Below are 19,524 nucleotides of genomic sequence, written 5' to 3'. Positions count from 1 at the left end.
TGCCAATGATCTTCCAAAATGAGGACTGCGGATCTTTGCAATTACCCACTGCAATATGCCTATACCATTCATTAAGGCCTAAGTAATTAATTGAATGTGAATACCTAGGAATTCTACTACTTCAATTTCCACACAGAAAACATTAAATGGGCACTCAGATCAGAAATGCAACAGCTACGGTTCCATGTACAACCTTAATTCTTTTCTTTTTGCCGGTGCATTAGGGTAGTCTGTAATCATGGAATCAAATTATTTCACAAATAATAGAAGAACAAAAGTATGCAGTGATTTGAATGCTTTGCATTCATCTTTAGAATCTGTCTAAAGATCAAACTGAAAACTAATTTAAAAAAAAAAAAAGTGACAAACCAAAAGGGTCTTAAAAAACTTGGTTTGGATCAAAATGAAATAGCATATAGTTGGAAACCTCTCCCCTTACCACCCACTAATAAAGACAAAGTGCAAAAATGGCTGTGAGTTACAAACTACCGATGAAAGGAGGGCTGGCAGTGAACTTTAAAAAAATTAAAAGCTATAAAATTAATACAATCATATTACTAGGGGAAACCCTTTTTCTGTTATCAATCTACTGGAGACTACTTTTTCCTAGTGGAAAAATTAGTTGCATAAGCTTTACTTAAGTTATTTTAATTAAACAGAAAAGGCTATATTAAAAGACCATTATGCTTGCTAAGTCAAGCACTCAAAAGTTAGTAAATGACAGAATTAAGGTTGCCTGTGCACTACGGCACAGTTTTTAATTACAGGATAACATACTATTTTTTCTACAGCACCCTGTCTCCATCTGTGCACAGGAAGGATGGTGCTCACTTAGTGAGTAATTATTTGATATTTTGTTTTCTCCTCATTGTTCAGTATGTGTAGAGCCCTGTGAAATTCTTTTTTCTTTTCAATAATTTTTCAGAAATTTTGTTTTATCTCCTGGGAGGGGGATAAAACAAAATAAAATGAACATTGCAGAAAAATTCCCAGGGAGGGAAAAGGGCCTGGAGAGCAAGCCTGCTTCAGTCTAGTGAAGAAGGAAGGTCCTAAGGGACAGTGCTGGAGAGTGAGACCACCCTGCATTCACCCTGCAGCACTGGCTCTAAATGTAGTGCCCTGGCACATGAAGTCGCAGCACTGCTCAGTTTTGGCCCAGTTGCCCCTCTGTTATCATGACAGAGGAGTGGCCAGGCTAAACCTAAGCAGCACTGTTACATCATGCACCAGTTTTTTTTAGTATTATGGTGTTTTATTTTGTGTTATTTCGCATTTGCGAAAAATACGAGGCTCTAAATATGTGGCTCCAGGCTTTACTTACCACACACTATTCAAACCCTGCCCAGAAGGCAGAATTACTGATCTCCTCATAGACTTTTTCTATGGTATCCTTACAGTATTTCTTCAAACATTAATATTCTATTTTCACACTATCCCTCTGAAATGAGGATCATCCACATTGTATAGATGGGGAACTGAAGCAGAGAGAGATTAAGGTCAAAAGTTCCCACTAAATTTTCTGTGCCCAATTTGAAAAACTTAGGACTGGATTTTTTGAGAATACGTAGCATAATACAGCAATTATTATGTTCAAAGCATGACTTCAGTTGAAGTCAATAGGAGCTCTGAGTGTTCAGTACTTCTGCAAGTGATACCCCAGGGTCTCAAGACAGGCACCCAGAAAAAAAGGAACACAATTATTAGTGGCTATCTCTGAAAAATTTGGTTAAGGGACTTCCTACCATCATATATGAACTCTGTGGCAGAAGCCTGAATAGAACCCAATTCTCCAGCATTCATCAGCTGCCTCAACTGAGAGACCAACTTTCTCTTTCCGAAATGCCCTGCCTCATTCACTACACACCCTCCATCTTCTGTAACAAATGAAGCAGGAGTCCTACAGACAACAGCCTGTTTTACTACACAACTTGATTGATCCGGCGGAGGAAAAAAAAGCGAACATGTAATTAAGGACCGATATAATGCACAGGCAAGCTTAATTCTGGCATTTCCTAGTGTGCTTGACTTAATAATGTTCTTTTAATATTGCTTTTTTAATAAGGCTAGGAAGTTGCACACAAAAAAAAAAAAACCCCACCCAAACAAATTCTATCACGTGCCAACATATTAACACCTATAGATCAGACAGGCTCCCAATTCTCAGTTCTAGCGCCTGGATCTGGCGCAGACTAGAGCAACCAGGAACTGCAATTGCAGGGGAAGTCCTGCTCAATCAGCTGAAGTTCTGGGCTGCAGCACATTCTTAATAGGCAACTTTAATAATAGGCAGTGCTATGAGCCCCCCATCCTTTCATGTATTTGTACCTGCTCCTGTATTTTTCACTTCATACATCTGATGAAGTGGGTTCTAGCCCAAAAAAGCTTATGCACAAATAAATTTGTTTGTCTCTAAGGTGCCACAAGGACTCCTCGGTTTTTTTGCTCATACAGACTAACATGGCTACACTGAAACCTGTAATAAAATGAACGATTCATACTCTAATAGCAATAGCCATGTCAGCATGGACACTTGTATTACAGGATATTGATGCATTTTTAGGATGGCCGAACCTCATACCTCTTGATAAAACTAAAGTATGTGCCAGTGCAGGACCACTGTGGATTTTCATATTGGAAACTACAATAATACAGCCCCATTCCCAGAAATTGCTGCTCTTGGCCCAAGATACATGTTGACATGAAATTTGAAATTTGCTGCCTTTTCAAATCTCAAAATCTTATTCAAATTTAAAATATGAAGAAAAGCATTTTGATAGATGAGATTTGCAAACAAGTTTAGAATCACGTCCTCTGAGACTAGTATTAGAGTAATGAGACATGCACAAACTTCCAAGACACCAGTGCTAAAGCACTGATATCGTAATCAGTTTGTGTCAGATGGGTAAGATTTGCATTGAGGCTTAACTTGCAGTATCAGCACAAGCATTAGTATCACAGTGATCTTTCTGCCACTCCATGCTAGCTTTACTGAAAAGAGAACTATCAGGAAATCCTGCTTTGGCATCAGTATTTTCGTTAGACCCAGGCTTCACAAGCTTTTTCAGAGTGGGATCCATCTCAGAGGTGACCACCTCCTCTATTTGGAACTCTGTAGCCTCACTGTAGCAACTATTGAACGGCTTTATCTTTTCTTTAAAAAAGGATAATTTTATTTCATCTCCTCATCCCATCTCTTTCATTTCTCTCCCCTCCATGTTTCCTTATACATTATTCTCTGTGCTTTGTTTCCCTTCTTCTCTGATCTCATGGGCATTCTTTCTCCAGTATTGGCTCTGCCCCATAAGCAGCTTCTGTTTTTACTTCTGCCAGTTCTGGTTCCAGAGGGCTGATTCCATATTCTCTCTTTTTCTTAAGTAGCTACTGGCCCAACAGAAAAAGGCAAGAGCTGCAACTCTTCTTGTTATTAAAAAAGGAACTGAGAGGTACTAATCAAGAATACACTAAAGTTACTAAGAATCTAAGAGGAAAAGATTAACTTGTTATATGGAAAGTTTGATCCTCATTTGAGGTAACAAAAATTCTGATGCAGTAATCTCCTGACGTGGCAGTATTTCCTAGTGGTGCCCCCGTTTCCATTGAAACAATCATGGAGAGGCAGGAAGATTACAGGACACTAGATTTAGTCTCATGGCACTTAATCTAGACAACCATAACATTAATTTTCAAATATATAGCAGGAAACGCTTAAATACCACTATCCAGGATTTTACATCTCAAACCTTTAATGGTACATACATGACCAATAAAACAATTTCCTGCAAGCCTCTGCAAATTATTAAGTATTCTAATAACTGATTGACTGTGGTATTGATAAATATACATCTTTCAGAATAAATTGCCTTGTTTTGTTTACATCTCCCGTGTGCTGCCTACCAAGTCCTAATCATCCTACCTTAGCAGCCCTGACAGCCTTAATTTTCAGCAGCATATCGACAAACGCCACTCGCACTTTCTCAGAATTGTCATGGAGACTGTATTTTACTGTTGGCAGGAGCTGTTCCAATAATGGGTGGCTTAGTTTGTTGTCCAAAATTATAGGCAGACACTGCAACAGAAATATCACACTGAATAAAAAAAAAAAAAAAACCAAAAATAGCAGACATACAAAAACTATACTAAAATTATTAAAATTACTAAACTTAAGGCTAAATATAGTGGCAGATGTTTCATTTACGTATTTTTTCTATAATTATCTTTTAAAAGAAAGTATTAAAGAGCAACTCAAAATCTCTTATTAATGCCTTTCATTTCAGATGAAGTGGTTTTACATTGTAAGATCTTCTGACCTGAGGCAATGTTTTTGTTCATCTCTTGTACTTGAGGAATACGTTTATGCCCAGGAAGTCAGTCTTTCTGACATTTGTTAGATGGAGTTGACCAATCAATCCTGGTATACTGAACAACTATCTGGGGAACAGCCTTCCCCTACACACAGACAGTAATATATGCATCCAACCATGGGAAGACTGACCATGGGGTACAAAACACAACACTTAAACACAGTCCTTTTTTTCCAGGTCTCTCTCTCTGGGTCACACATGATGCCTTGGAACCAACCTGGAAACATTTTCTACACAGTTGTGTGATTAAGTATAAAGATTTAGTGATTTACAATTATCTGAACAAGAAAGTCTGGTCAAAATAGTAAACCAAGAGCATGAAGAGGAGGGCTTTCCACCTTCAGATAACCAGAGAGAAGAATTGAGGTGGTCAGGGATCACACAGCTACTCAAACTCAGCTCTAAATGTTTGGTGCCACAAGGGGCTGCTTGTTCATTCCCAGAAGGCATTTTTTCTAGAAGGTTTGCAAAACTTAAATACCAGGAAGTACATCTCAAGGGAAATTATGCAAAGACCAACTCGGAGAAAAATCAAAAGTTTTTATAAAAAGCACGCCTTCTACTGAAGTTGACCCTTAATAACCTCCGTCACATGCTTCAAGAAAAACCTAAAAATTTACTATCAATACAAGTTTTTAAAGTCAGCATATTAAACTTACCTTAAAAACAGAACAACGAACATCAGCTGAAGTTACATCAAAAGCCAGATCTCCAATTAGTTTTTTTAAAAGCTCAGCAAGGATGGTTGCAGGAATCATGTCCCAGTATTTGGATGTTATTTTACTAACACCAAGTACCCCTGTAGAGCGGACCAAGGGTTGAGGATCTTCTAAAAGACTCTATAAACAAAGAAGAAGAGGAAACAAATTTCATGTATGCATCATCATGCTGTCTGTTGATATTTAAAATAAGAAAAAAATCATTGCTATTAGCATTTAACCAAACCATACAAGATGTGATAGTATGAAATATTTCCATATCTGGAATATTCTCCAAATGAGTGTTTATTGCTATTCTTAAATAATTTTTAGTTAGAAAACAAAAGTAAGATAAAAATATTGACGATGATTTTCCAAAACATCACCCTAAAGTTAGGCTCTTAGAGTAGAATTTTCAAAAGTGAAAGTCAATGAGACTTGTGCATGAAAGTCACTTAAACAATTGAAAATCTCATCCCTAAGGTTCATCTTTATGCACCTAATTGTCAAGTCTCACTGTTCACTGTTTGAGAGGGAATGACCTTAAAACCTGGAATTTCCAGGAATCTTCAGTGATCAAATATTTATTCTTGTGAATACAACAGTAAGTTTTCCCAAACAGAATAAAACACTGCTTTAGGAATAAACTGGCCAGCCCTCATGTTTCTAATTCATTATTTTAATTCTTAACTCCCCCATACTTCTGTTTAGATAGTCCATCATAGGAGCTGCAGATATTTAATATTAGGCATTCATTGTAGAACCACAAAGTCAAGTAATCAAGTGTAGAGCCCTTCTCACCCATTGTATCCTAAGTAAATAGGACATGAATGTATGTAACCAGTGTCATCTGGCTTTCCTAAGCTCTCTCTCAGTTTTTTGAACCATACTTGTAGCTCAATTAATGTAAACCCAGACCCCCAATTCATTAGCATTTAGGCCCCTTTCCAAAATGTTGCTATTCCACCAGAAATGAGAGAATGCACAAGATTAAAGGAATTTAATTGCATATTTCTGCACTCTTTCTTGTGGGTAACATTCTCAATCCCCTTACGCCATTAATTGCAGTACATGCATTTCAAATGGTCTTACTGCCAAGTAAATTTTGCCAAATATTTAACTTAACATTTTGTTTTCACGTTGTCTTCATGAAAACTTACGAAAAGTTCTTCAAACTGTTTCTGAATTTCATTATCCATATCCTCATTATTAAAATGGGGATCACGAATAGGAAATGCTTCAACAAACAATAATGCTGCATTTGATCGAACTTCTGAGTTTCTGGCCTGTTACAAAGGAGAAGAAAAGAAATTGTTCATAAATTGATACTCTTTATTAAAACTTATTTGACAAATATTCTTCAAATCACCATCATCAGTTTTGTACTTCTAATCAAGTACGAATTCTAATAAAGTAATTGGATTAAACATAACGATTTATAACAACTTCTACATCTCACAGTTCAAAGTTCTGCCCAACCAGTAAATTCTAGGTTAGCTGTAAATTGAGTTCTCAGAGCATATTGGCTTCAAAGATGCAGAGGATTCACACTTGGAGGAGTGCCATCTTGTTTTGGCCTAGAATAGTTAAAGTCAGTTAGCACTGCTACAGGCCTTCAAACATGTGCTCTGGGATAGAGAAGCTGCAGCTATAAAAGGTGGTACTTTGGTCTCAACCCTTAAATTAGTGCTCAGAATATGGAAATTGAATTCAAGCAAACATACTTAGCGGTTTTATTGGGGGAGGGGGGCGGAGGAGGGGGAAGAGGGGGAAAAAAGGTCATCCCCTGACACTTTTGGTGTTTGTCACTACTTGACAAAAAGTGGAAATTTCATAGAGATTTCTTTAATTAGTTTGAACATTTCATTTAATTAAACAAATAACCAATAACTGAAGTATATCATCCATCATATTCTTCAAGCAGTATGTGTATGAAAATAATTTGTAAATTTAATTTACTCCTTAAATTCAGAAAAGGCAATCTTGTAATAACCTAAAATTAGAATTTACAATAAACAAACATTTTTGCATCAGTATCTCCTATAGCTGTCTGAAATTACTGAAAGTAGCCCTGGTCCTAGCAAACACAAGAATGCAAACACAACAATCCTCAGTAGCTTTAAAGGGAGGATAAAACGGGTACCTACCTTTTGTAACTGTTGTTCTTTGAAATGTGTTGCTCCTGTCCATTCCATTCTAGGTGTGCGCGCACCCATCTGCACGGTCATTTGAGATTTTTGCCTTAGTGGTATCCGTAGGAACAGCTGTGGCGCTCCGTCGGTATATTAGGCGCCACCAGCTCTGTGCCCTCTCAGTTCCTTCTTGCCGGCAACTTCAACAGAAGGGCAGGAGGCTGCATAATGGAATGGACATAAGAAACACATCTCGAAGAACAGTTACGAAAGGTAGGTAACCATTTTTTCTTCGAGTACTTGCTCATGTCAATACCATTCTAGGTGACTCACAAGCAGTGTCCATGGAGGTGGGCTCAGAGTTCATGGTCACGCAGCTTGCAGCACTGCTCTACCATAGCCAGCGTCATCACAAGCTTACTGGGTAAGTGCGTAATAAGATATGAACACGTGGTTAGGCATCAGATCTCTTGGATTGGTACCTGCGCCAGGAAGGCCACTGATTATGCTTGTGCCCTAGTTGAGTGTGCCGTCACAATTGCCAGCGGAGGCACTATTGCCAGCTCATAGCGGTAGTGGATATAGGCCGCGATCCAGGACAAAATCCTTTGAGCAGACACAGGGAGACCTTTCATTCTGTCTGCCACTGCAACGAACAACTGCGTCAACTTATGGAACGCCTTGGTCCTGTCTATGTAAAAGGCCAGTGCCCTCCTGAGGGCGTCCAATCTGCATTCTTCATCTGACGTATGAGGCCTTTGGGAAGAAGACAGGTAAGTATATGTCCTGGCCCTCTTCATTCACAGCAGACATGACCAGTGATGCCGCTGGGGAGTGCGTGTAGGAGGTATTTGAAGACTTTTGCAGGGATGTAATACTTCTTTTCCGCCTTCTAAGAAGTTGGTGGAATGGAAGAGGGGGTTTGCCACAGCGATTTGGCAATTTTAAGGACCGAGGTGGACAGGCAGCATGAACCGGGCTGGGGTGGAGGAGGATATAACATTGAAGAGGTCATTGGACTCCTCCACGACCTCCTCAATTTGTAGGTTAAAGTTAGCAGCCACCCTTTAAGGAGGGCCTGGTGCTCCTTGAAGTTGTCACAGGGGGACTGTCCGTTTGGGAGGGATCCACCCCCGCTTCATCTGGGGACAACGACTGCACCACCTGTGGAAGAGCAGGCTCCCCATTCCGCTCCAGGGACAGCTCTTTAGGTGCTGGGGTTCAGCATGCTGCCCCCACATCGGATTCGGCACTGCATTCTGATTCCGATGCTGAGGGAGCCAGGGCCAGTTGGTCCGAGGTGGCCAGGGAGGGCTGGTGGGAACATAGGCACCGGCATTACTGGCACGCCCGACGGGTTCCAATACAGCCATTGAGCAGGCCACTGCCCCTGCTGCACGTTGTCGTTGCAGGTGCCGTGCCGGACTCATGAGTCAGCAGCGCATCACCCCTTCTTGGCGAGGAGCTGAACTCCCAGTTCGACTCGGACCACTGCCCTTCTGGTGACCAGGGTGGAGCCTGAGTCTGCCGACTGACTCTTGGTCGGCAACCGGTGAAGTGAGGGCGAGGAACAGCATCTTCCCAAAGAAAGGTACCAGGGCAAAGGGACTAGTGCTGTGTCGAGGAGCAGCCCTGCCTGGGCGGGGACCAACATCTGGGAGACTGTTTGGGCGAAGGTGAGTTGGGCCGTGGCGATCTATGATGGGAAGCTCACCAGTACTGGTGGTACAGGACTCCGGTGCTTCGACTCCGGTGTCCCATGTCATGTAGGTGGAGAGCGCGTTGAGGACCTGGGACTTCTAGTCGGCAACCTAGGATATGGTGCCGGAGTCCGAAGCCGCGGAGATGGAGATCTCCTGTGATCTGGTGATCAAGGGTGCTCCACCACCCTATGAGGTGGTCCTATGATCAGCTTGCCCTTAGATGTCGGAGTCTTAGCTGAGTCTGCCGCCTGGTGCAGTGTCTGCGGTGCCAGTCGGCCTACTTGCTCTTTAGCCACCGGGGTCACTTTGGGCAATGAGGGCTCTGGTCGAGCTGGGGGGTCCAACCTCCGTGGTACACCCATGAAGGGCACATGGCCTGACATTGGCCAAGAGCCAGGAGGCTTGTCTTCTTTTGCCACTTCTTAGGCAAGCCAACCCTACGGATACCGCTAAGGCAAAAAAGCCTCCGACAACTGTGCATGTGGGCACGCACACACCTAGGATGGAATCAACATGAGCAAGCACTCAAAGAAGAAAGCATTTTACTGAGTTGCAAGTAAATGAAGGCTTTTGTTCCACTGACTCACCTGGCAGATGACGCTTTTTTAAAAATACCACTGAAACCCCACTTAAGAAGAGTAGATTGCCTTCATTCATTCATTAAATTAAGGTTGCAAGGCAACAGTTGCCAGATGCACAGAGGGAGTCAGAAAAACAGTCTGAAAAGTAAGCATGTTTTCCTACAAAAACTACTAAAGTGAAATTTAGAAAGGATTCTGCTATTTGTTGTAGTGATGAAATTATTTGAACTGAGAATTAGGAATAGCATCAGCATTAACTATACACAAAAGAAAAGGTAATGCTTTTATATAAAGGTCTAGTTGCACAGCTGTTCTATTGCCATGTGTTCATCTAAATCTCAGATGTATTTCGTAAAGGAAATGTAATACTGCACATGTTCAGTACACTATTTTCAAATCGCTTGTAATGCATGTATTTCCTAACCTTATTGTTTCCAAACTGAACAAAGATTACACTCTAAGGCTAGGTCTACACTACCCGCCTGAATCGGCGGGTAGAAATCGACCTCTCGGGGATCGATTTATCGCGTCCCGTTGGGACGTGACAATCGATCCCCGAATCGGCGCTCTTACTCCACCAGCGGAGGTGGGAGTAAGCGCCGCTGACAGAAAGCTGCAGAAGTCGATTTTGCCGCCGTCCTCACAGTGGGGTAAGTCGGCTGCGATACGTCGAATTCAGCTACGCTATTCACGTAGCTGAATTTGCATATCTTAAATCGACTCCCTCCTGTAGTGTAGATGTACCCTAAGTTTTAAAGTTCTGCTGTTTGGCATTAGTGCAACATACCCCCCACCAAAACCCCACAACTATATAACCTTTATAAGTGTAAAATGTATATTATTTATTATTTGTATTACTATAGTATCTGCAGGCCCTAGTATGGACCAGGACATCATTTGGGCTAGGTGCTGTATAAAACAGAAAAAAGTAACAGTTCCTACCCCAGAGAATGGTACAATTTAAGCATAAAAGAGAATAGATGAGGAGTACAAGAAAATAATGAGACAATACTGGGGAACATGATAGGCAGTGGTCTCAGCACACCAAGGACCTAACTGTTGTCACTTTTTTGTAGGCATTACGGAAAAGGAGTTTTAAGAAGGGCTTTGAAGATGGATAATAAACTAGTTTTGCAGATGTTTACAGGGAGCATCTCCCAAATATGAGGAGCAGCGTGGGAGAAAGCACGAAGATGCTTGTTTGGAAATTTAACAACTGGGAGATTGAGGTTGGCATCATAGGCTAATCGGAAGTGGGAATCAACTTCTTGATAGCGAATCAGAGAGGATAGCAGAGAGTGAATCAGCGTAAGGACAGGACATGAAGTGCATTCAAAGTGAAAACAAGTAGCTTAAGTTTGATGTGATAGAGAAGGGGGAGTTAGGGGAGCAATGCAAAGAAAGGGGTGACATGGTCAATGTGATGGGCTAGCAAAATGATCTTTGCATGCTCACGTAACTAAGGAAGACCTGAACATATTTTTGTGTAATTTACAAAACAAAATCACTCTTATATTGTTACTGTGATACTCACTTCACTTATATCATGGTAAAACTGTTTATGAAAGCTATCACTGTTTCCAAGTTAGGTGGTATATAGCAAACAAGGTTAGATTAATATTATCCCTTCTGTACATTATTTTAAACCAAATTTATATCCTTTTTCAGATAAAGAATAAGAAATGTTGCTCAAAAAGAAGTTTAGCATTCAGTGCTGATTCACCAGATGTTTCTCTCAACGAGGGGCATGCCGGCCCCTAAGTAGTCCCTTCCTCCCCATTCCCTACATAGATTTCCTTTGTGCCAGATGGAGAGAAGGCAGAAACTCAAATGCCAATGATGTAAAACAAAGGCTGAACACAACATATGTCTCAAAGCCTACGCTGAAGCTAAAGTAAACAACAAGTGAACCTTCCTTTCAATTTCCATTGAAGTTTCCAAATCTCACCTCAAGGAACCATCCAAGTAAACTGCTTCTTCATCAATCCTGAGACTACAGCCTGCATCAGAACTACCAACCTACTTCACTGAAAAGATCTTTCACATTCAGGAAGGCTTCCTAAAGAGGAGATAACTTACTTGTAATTGGAAATTCTTCAAAATGTAGGTCCCCATCTGTATTCCACTGTGGGTTATGCATGCGCACCATGCACCCAGAGTCAGAGAATTTAAAAGCAGTGTCCGATGGTCTGCACATGCACCCAAGCCTTGTGCTTCCATCCGAGGTGACAAAGGGCACAGGAGACTGACCACATCTCAAGTTCCTTCTCCATCATGAAACTGACAGATCTGAAGCAGAGGGGATGGAAGGCAGGAAGTGACACACAGATAGGGACCACACAACTTGAAGAAACTTCAGTTACAGGTAAGTAACCTTCTCCTCTTTGAATGATAGTTTCCTATTGTATTCCATCATGGGTGATTGACAAGCAGTACCCAAGTTGGAGGAGGGTGTGAGGATGAGGACGGAAGGGTCATGTGGAGAATCACCGTGCCAAACAAGGCATCTTAAGTTCCCTCTAAGCTGCACGGCCGCCCAACAGTCTATCAAGTGCCGCACAATTCAGGTGCCCCTCCGCCCACTGCCGCGCTGCTCCTGCCCTCTGCCTTGGAGCTCCTGGCCAGAGGCTCCTGGAAGCCTCCTGCTTCCTGTGCAGAACAGGAAGGGGGAAGGAGGGCGCTGATGTCAGGGTTTCCCCCTCCCCTCTACCCCATCTGCACAGAGCTGGTGGGGAGGAGGAGGAGGAGGAGAGAGAGAACACACATGATAGGGCCCAGGAGTGGGACGGACGGAGCTTGCTGGCAGCTGCTGTTCTGTCTGAACAAGCAGGCTTCAGACTGGTGATCTACTTAAAAGAGGAGCGTACTTAAAGGGGCAATGCATGTCTCTGTGTGTGTGTGTGAGAGAGACACACACACACACACACACACACACACACACACACCTACCTCCCAACACATACTTGTATTATTGTTACTTCTTGATACTTATTTCAAAGTGTATTATTTTAGTTTTTTGACTGGTCTATGTATTTCATAATTTTTATTTCTCTCACGCTTAAATTTAATTCTTTGAGTAGTGAGTTCTAAAATGCCTAACCTGTCCTGGCTGGAGTAATTACCCCTATGGTAACTTTTAAAAAATATATATTATATCTAGGTTTTTTGTTTCTACTGGTGGCACACGTCTGCACATTACCTCGATATGGTGCACATAACGTAATTCATTCCGCACATGGATGGAAAAAATTAGAGCGAACATTGGAGGCATCCGCTGCTGAGTCCTGGACCAAGGAATAGGACATTGTGAACGTGTGGCTGCTCTACATATGTCTATGCGAGGCACATCCTGAAGGCATGTCGTGGTCGTTGCTTGAGCTCTAGTGGAGCTAGCCTGTATGCCAGTGAGGTGAGGTAGATTCAACAGTTGATAGCAGAGTTTAATGCAGCCGGAAATTCATTGGGAGATTCTCTGGGTGAAGATGGCCTGTCCCCTGATTCTCAATGCTATCACAATAAACAGTTTAAGGGACTTTGTGATTATTTTTGTTCTCTTCAGGTAAAAGGCCAGAGCTTGTCAGATGTCGAGGGAATGGAGCCTATGTTCTTCTGCAACTGTGAATGGATTGGTAAATATGAAACTGGAAGATCACCGCGGGTAAAAAAAATTCAGGTGTAGGCATAAGGAAACTTTATCCTTATGGAATGCTATAAATGGCAGGTCCACCATTATAGCTCCGAGTTCACAAACCCTTCTCACCGAAGTGATAGCAACAAAGAAGGCGACCTTCATGGAGAGGAAGGACTGAGAGCAAGATGTCATTCATTCAAAATGGGAATGGGGGGAATTGTTAATACCAAGAGTACCAGATTCAGGTCCTATTGAAGCTCAATCTTTTTCAGGGGTGCAAAGGTTCTTAGGAAGCCTTTCCAAAATCCAGTGGTTAGCAGGTATGTAAAAACAGTAACCCTCCACAGGAGGATGGAATGTGCTGAGGGTGAAACCTGTTGTATTGAAAGATAGAACGTAGTCCAGGATTTGGGGAATCTTCACGGCTTCTAGTGGAATCTTTCCTACTCTTAGAGAGAATGTCTTGTACTGCCGAGGAACATGCCTGTTCTATAGTTGATGCTTATCCAAACACCACACTCTGAGGTGGGGTGGACATAGATTGGGATGCCTGATCTTGCCATTGTACTGGATCAGAAAGATTGGGGAAGTTCAGGATGGTAATCAGTGGATGGGATGACATGTGCAGGAGATTGGGGATCCAGAACTGTCTGGGCCAGAAGGAGGCAATCAGAATGACCGTTGCCTTGTTTCATCAGATTTTGTAGATCACCCAACGTAGGAAAGATAGTGGAAGAAAGAAGTAGTTGAGTTGGTCTGACCAGGAGATAAAAACTATTACTAACCTTCTTGTAACTGTTGTTCTTCAAGATGTGTTGCTCATGTCCATTCCAATTAGGTGTGCACACGCCGCACGCACAGCAGCCAAAAGATTTTCCCCCTAGTAGTACCCGTCAGGTCGGCCTGAGTGCCCATGGGGGTCGCGTCTTCATGGCGCTCAATATAGGGCCCTGCCAACCTGCCACCCCCTCAGTTCCTTCTTAACTCCAGTGATGGCTAGCTGGAACACCCTTAGCTCTTGCCTGGGCAAGCATGTCTTCGCAGTGTCCTGGTATACAGTTGTTTATAGTCAGTAGTTTTAGTAGTTATATTCTACAAGTTTCATTTGGGCCCCCCACCCCAACACTCTCCCGGCACCGGGACATGCCTCGGTCTCAGAGTTTTAAAGCCTGCAAAGACTATGGCAAGTCTATGCCCAGGAGCAACCCACGCACTTCATGTTTGAGGGAGAGCCATTTGAAGGAGCACTGCAAGATCTGCAAGGGATTTCACCCCAGAACCCTAAAAGACCAGCATCTCAAATTCTCCAACTCCTGGCACACAGTGTGCATATGTAACCCACAATGGAATACAATAGGGACCATCACTCAAAGAACAACCACCTGGATTTGCCCTCCCTGTATTCACCAATATACAGGCTGCCTGCAATCCTGGTGTTCAGTACATTCACTCATCATGAAGTTCTGGACACCCTAAAAAAGTCTTGATCCAAGACCTTTGACTCCGACCCACGTGCCCCCGGCTTGTGAAAAAGAGTCATAAGCAACTGATGCCCCACACAACTGAAAAAGCCAACAACTCATTAATCCACCTACAAAACGGAAGAGAATATTATCATGTTTCTCACCGTTGCGCTCAAAGAGATCTCTATAACATCTACCTACCTGCCAGAGATACTTTTCAATTTCTTCAGACTGCCCACACAACAACGAAGTGTACCATATGAATCATAATTGGTGATTTCACCAGCCATACCACTCAATAAAGCTATACAGAGAACAATGACAATGGCCGTGACGTGTGCAGGTGCTCATCAGTTAAGCCTGATTCATCACTTGAAGCTACATAGTTCTTTTAACAGTTGCCGGTAGAATCATAGAAAATTAGGGTGGGAAGAGACCTCAGAATGAGGTCTCGAAGCAGGACCAACCCCAACTAAATCATCCCAGCCAGTGCTGTGTCAGCCAGAGCTTTGTGTTTATACTCACACTCATAGAAGTGTGAGTATAAACCTGACCTCGCCTTTGTTAGCACTACTTTAGCTCTCACACATAGAAAATTGGTGCTATACCCAATTCCGACATCACATCATCATCCTATTGGAATTGAGGTACATGCTGCTGTCATTCCTATCTTTACACCGTTCTGATGTCAGTTCAACTTTGAAAGCAAACTGGCCGGCATTCTCCAAAGATCCTGACATAGCTGTCAGACCTATTGAACCAATAGGTAAGAACTACATCCACTTTATTGATGCTGTATATCGCTCTGCTAGGAGAAACCTACTTTGTCAGAGGGAATAACCCCTGCCTAACACCCCAGTCAGCTATACTGTAGGAGGCATACAAAAATTCTAAGACCACATCTTTGCCTATGACAATAGCCACTAGCAAACATTTACTGACAGAAATTACTCAAGAATGCCTAAAATCCTAGCAGAACTTGATAAAATCCATGGATATGACCCATAACAGCAAAAAAGCATGGTCAACCATACATAAACTCTGATAATACAAAGATGAATGGACATTTCAACATCTCAGCTGATCAGCTCACCCACCCAATGCTACTCAATGGGAAGGTTAAGTGGACCACTTTCAACTGGTCATTACTCCAGCAAATACCCCCGGATATATCCCACAATCTAGATCTTACAGTGTCTTTCTCTCTGAAGGAATTGGACACTGGCATCAATGCCTGAAAACAGGGAAAGCAGCAGGCCAAGATGACATCTGAACTGGGCAGATCAAAAATTTCAGCCCACATACACAGAAGATTTCCAAACCTGGAAATCCTGGACGCCCCATCATCTCGGGCATTGGCACTCTCACTGAAGGACTGTCTGGATATGTGGACTCCCTACTCAGACCCTACGCCACCAGCACTCCCAGCTATCTCCGTGACACCACAGATTTCCTGAGAAAACTACAATGCATTGGTGACCTCCCAGAAAACACCATCCTAGCCACCATGGATGTAGAGGTTCTCTACACAAACATCCCACACACAGATGGAATCCAAGCTGTCAGCAACAGTATCCCTGATGATGACGACACAGCACAACTTGTTGCGGAGCTCTGTGACTTTATCCTCACGCACAATTATTTCAAATTTGGTGACAATATATACCTCCAGACCAGTGGCACCACTATGGGCACCCGCATGGCCCCACAATATGCCAACATTTTTATGGCTGACCTGGAACAACGCTTCCTCAGCTCTCGTCCACTCACGCCCCTTCTCTACCTACGCTACATTGATGACATCTTCATCATCTGGACCCATGGGAAGGAGACTCTGGAAGAATTCCATCATGATTTCAACAGCTTCCACCCCACCATCAACCTCAGCCTGGACCAATCTACACGGGAGGTCCACTTCCTAGACACCACAGTACAAATAAGCGATGGCCACATTAACACCACCCTATACCAAAAACCCACCGACCGCTACGCCTACCTTCATGCCTCCAGCTTCCACCCCGGACACACCACACGATCCATCGTCTACAGCCAAGCGCTGAGGTACAATCGCATCTGCTCCAACCCCTCAGACAGAGGCCAACACCTACAAGATCTTCACCAAGCATTCTCAAAACTACGATACCCACACAAGGAAATAAAGAAACAAAATCAACAGAGCCAGACGTGTACCCAGAAGCCTCCCGCTACAAGACAGGCCCCAAAAAAGAAACCAACAGAACTCCACTGGCCATTACCTACAGTCCTCAGCTTAAACCTGTCCAACGCATCATCAGTGATCTACAACCCATCCTGGACAATGATCCCTCACTTTCACAGACCTTGGGAGGCAGGCCAGTCCTCGCCCACAGACAACCCACCAACCTTAAGCATATTCTCACCAGCAACCACGCACCGCACCATAACAACTCTAACTCAGGAACCAACCCATGCAACAAACCTCGATGCCAACTCTGCCCACATATCTACACCAGCAACACCATCACAGGACCTAACCAGATCAGCTACATCATCACCGGCTCATTCATCTGCACGTCCACCAATGTTATATATGCCATCATGTGCCAGCAATGCACATTGGCCAAACTGGATAGTCACTACGCAAGAGGATAAATGAACACAAGTCAGATATCAGGAATGGCAATATACAAAAACCTGTAGGAGAACACTTCAACCTCCCTGGCCACACAATAGCAGATGTAAAGGTAGCCATCTTACAGCAAAAAGACTTCAGGACCAGACTCCAAAGAGAAACTGCTGAGCTCCAGTTCATTTGCAAATTTGACACCATCAGATCAGGATTAAACAAAGACTGTGAATGGCTATCCAACTACAGAAGCAGTTTCTCCTCCCTTGGTGTTCACACCTCAACTGCTAGCAGAGCACCTCACCCTCCCTGATTGAACTAACCTCGTCATCTCCACACTGATTCATACCTGCCTCCGGAAATTTCCATTACTTGCATCTGAAGAAGTGAGGTTCTTACCCACGAAAGCTTATGCTCCCAATACTTCTGTTAGTCTTAAAGGTGCCACAGGACCCTCTGTTGCTTTTTTACAGATTCAGACTAACACGGCTACCCCTCTGACACTATACACAGAAGTGGCTCCTGAGTATGTTCAATACCACTTTCATCCAGCTCAAGCTCCTGAAAAACTGGTGAAAAGCCAAGGGAGTGGCCCTTTTTAACCATCCAACCCAAAAAACTTTCAACCTATCTCACGCCTGTGTGATATTTTAAAACTGTTTGAGTGACTACTGTTATTCTGCCTTACACCACTTATCGAACCATTTCTTATCAACAAACACAGGCTGGTTTTTGCTGGGGTCGGTCCTGTCCTGTACAGCTTCTGAATTTAACATATTGAAGATGGACATGAAAGGGGATTAATTATGAGAGCACTGTTTGTTGACCTCTCAGCCACTTATGATAGTTAATCGTCGAGGATTCCTTGCCAAGGTACTAACGTTAACCAAGAACCACCACTTCATGAAACTAATACAGACCATACTGGAGGACAAAAGATTCTTCATGAACTTTTGTGGCAAACAAAGCTGATGGTGATGACAGTAGAATGGCCTCCCAAAGAGTACTGTCTTAGCACCTACATTATACAACATCTACACAAACAACCCAGAAAAAGATGCTTTATCTATGTAGATGATCTGTGCATCACCACAGACACATACACCACAAGGAATTTGACATTAATAGTTTGATGAATGCACTTAACCTAGCCAAGTACAGTAAAAGATTTGTTATCCGGCATGTTGGGAAAGAATGGGGGAGAGGGGGGGTAATCAAAAAATGCCTGTTAACTAAGACTTACACTTACCGATGGAATACCAATTTTCAAAGAATTAGAATACAATAAAATCAATAAAGAATAAAATAGTATACAGGTACTCACCAATCCAGTAGTAGTACTGCACTGTAGAATGGTTGGTTTCTTGAAGCACTTAGGTGTATACAGGTAAAATTTTCTATACAGTAGGTTATCTTATGACACTACATATCACTATGGGCAGTGCATGGCGTACACCCAGATCACTAAAAATACACTTAACACTAAAACTATACTGAACATAATTTAATCTTTCTTTGATGACTCAGAAGGCACTTCAGGATCTTGCAATGCCTCAGTGTCATCATTATCAACATCAATTCTCATCATAGATGTAGACAGTGCAGGAGATTGGGCTGAATCTGTCATGACCCTATGACAAACCCTGGAAGCTGCTTTTTTGAATAAATCCCTGAAATCAGCTTGCTTGTTGTCTTCTGCCTCTTTTGCATAAAAAAAGAGTGCAGAATGTGCAATTGCCTCACCTCCTGGGCAGTATACTAGTCCCGGTTACTAGATTGAAGATTTGTATTGAGAGATATCAGAAATGACAGTTAATAGAGCTTCCTGGTTGATAAAGTGCCGGATAATACAGTTTTTACTCCTGGGGATTCTGCACCACTGCGCATGTGCAGAATTTATGTCCCCTGCAGCTTTCTTTGCTTCCCCACAGAAAAATGACTTTCTGACAGGGAAGCCACAAAAAGCGGTCATGCGACTATCCCTAGCAGTATGTTGCAGGTGCCCAGGGTAGCCAGCAGAGATGTAAATCACTGTGGGGCAGGACGCAGGACTGGGGAAGACCCGGCTGGTGGCTCCTACCCCGCACCGGGCTCAGCTGCTAGTCCCAGCTGTGCAGTATGTGACTTCCTCTTCCCCTGCATGGCATCCGGGGCCACCCCCAGATTTCTTCCCCAACTGCAGGAAGCTCTGCAAACTCCCGCACCCATTGTTCCTCAGCTGCAGGGGGAGGGATCCCTGTACAAGGAGCTGCTCCCCCAGCCGCCCAACCCCCGTACATCCAGACCCCCTCATATCCAGACCCTCTCACCAAGCCTCACCCCCCTGCCCTCAGACCCCTCTCCCAATGAG

The 19,524-nt window shown here is 43.0% G+C and overlaps 1 protein-coding gene across 1 annotated transcript in view; it reads right to left on the bottom strand.

Annotated features, from left to right (window-relative positions):
* NCAPG2 (non-SMC condensin II complex subunit G2) overlaps positions 1–19,524 on the bottom strand; it is a 127,778-nt gene that overhangs the window by 63,429 nt on the left and 44,825 nt on the right. The window contains exons 11-13 of the mRNA XM_054017023.1: positions 6,220–6,345; positions 5,021–5,200; positions 3,914–4,066 (exon numbers count right to left, since the gene is read on the bottom strand). Of these exons, the coding sequence (XP_053872998.1) occupies positions 3,914–4,066; positions 5,021–5,200; positions 6,220–6,345 (459 nt within the window). The remainder of the gene's footprint in view (positions 1–3,913; positions 4,067–5,020; positions 5,201–6,219; positions 6,346–19,524) is intronic.

This window comes from Malaclemys terrapin, chromosome 2, assembly GCF_027887155.1.
Source record: "Malaclemys terrapin pileata isolate rMalTer1 chromosome 2, rMalTer1.hap1, whole genome shotgun sequence".
NCBI lineage: Eukaryota > Metazoa > Chordata > Testudines > Emydidae > Malaclemys > Malaclemys terrapin.
Note: the sequence above shows the minus strand (reverse complement) of the source record. Positions and strands in the feature narration are given on the sequence as shown.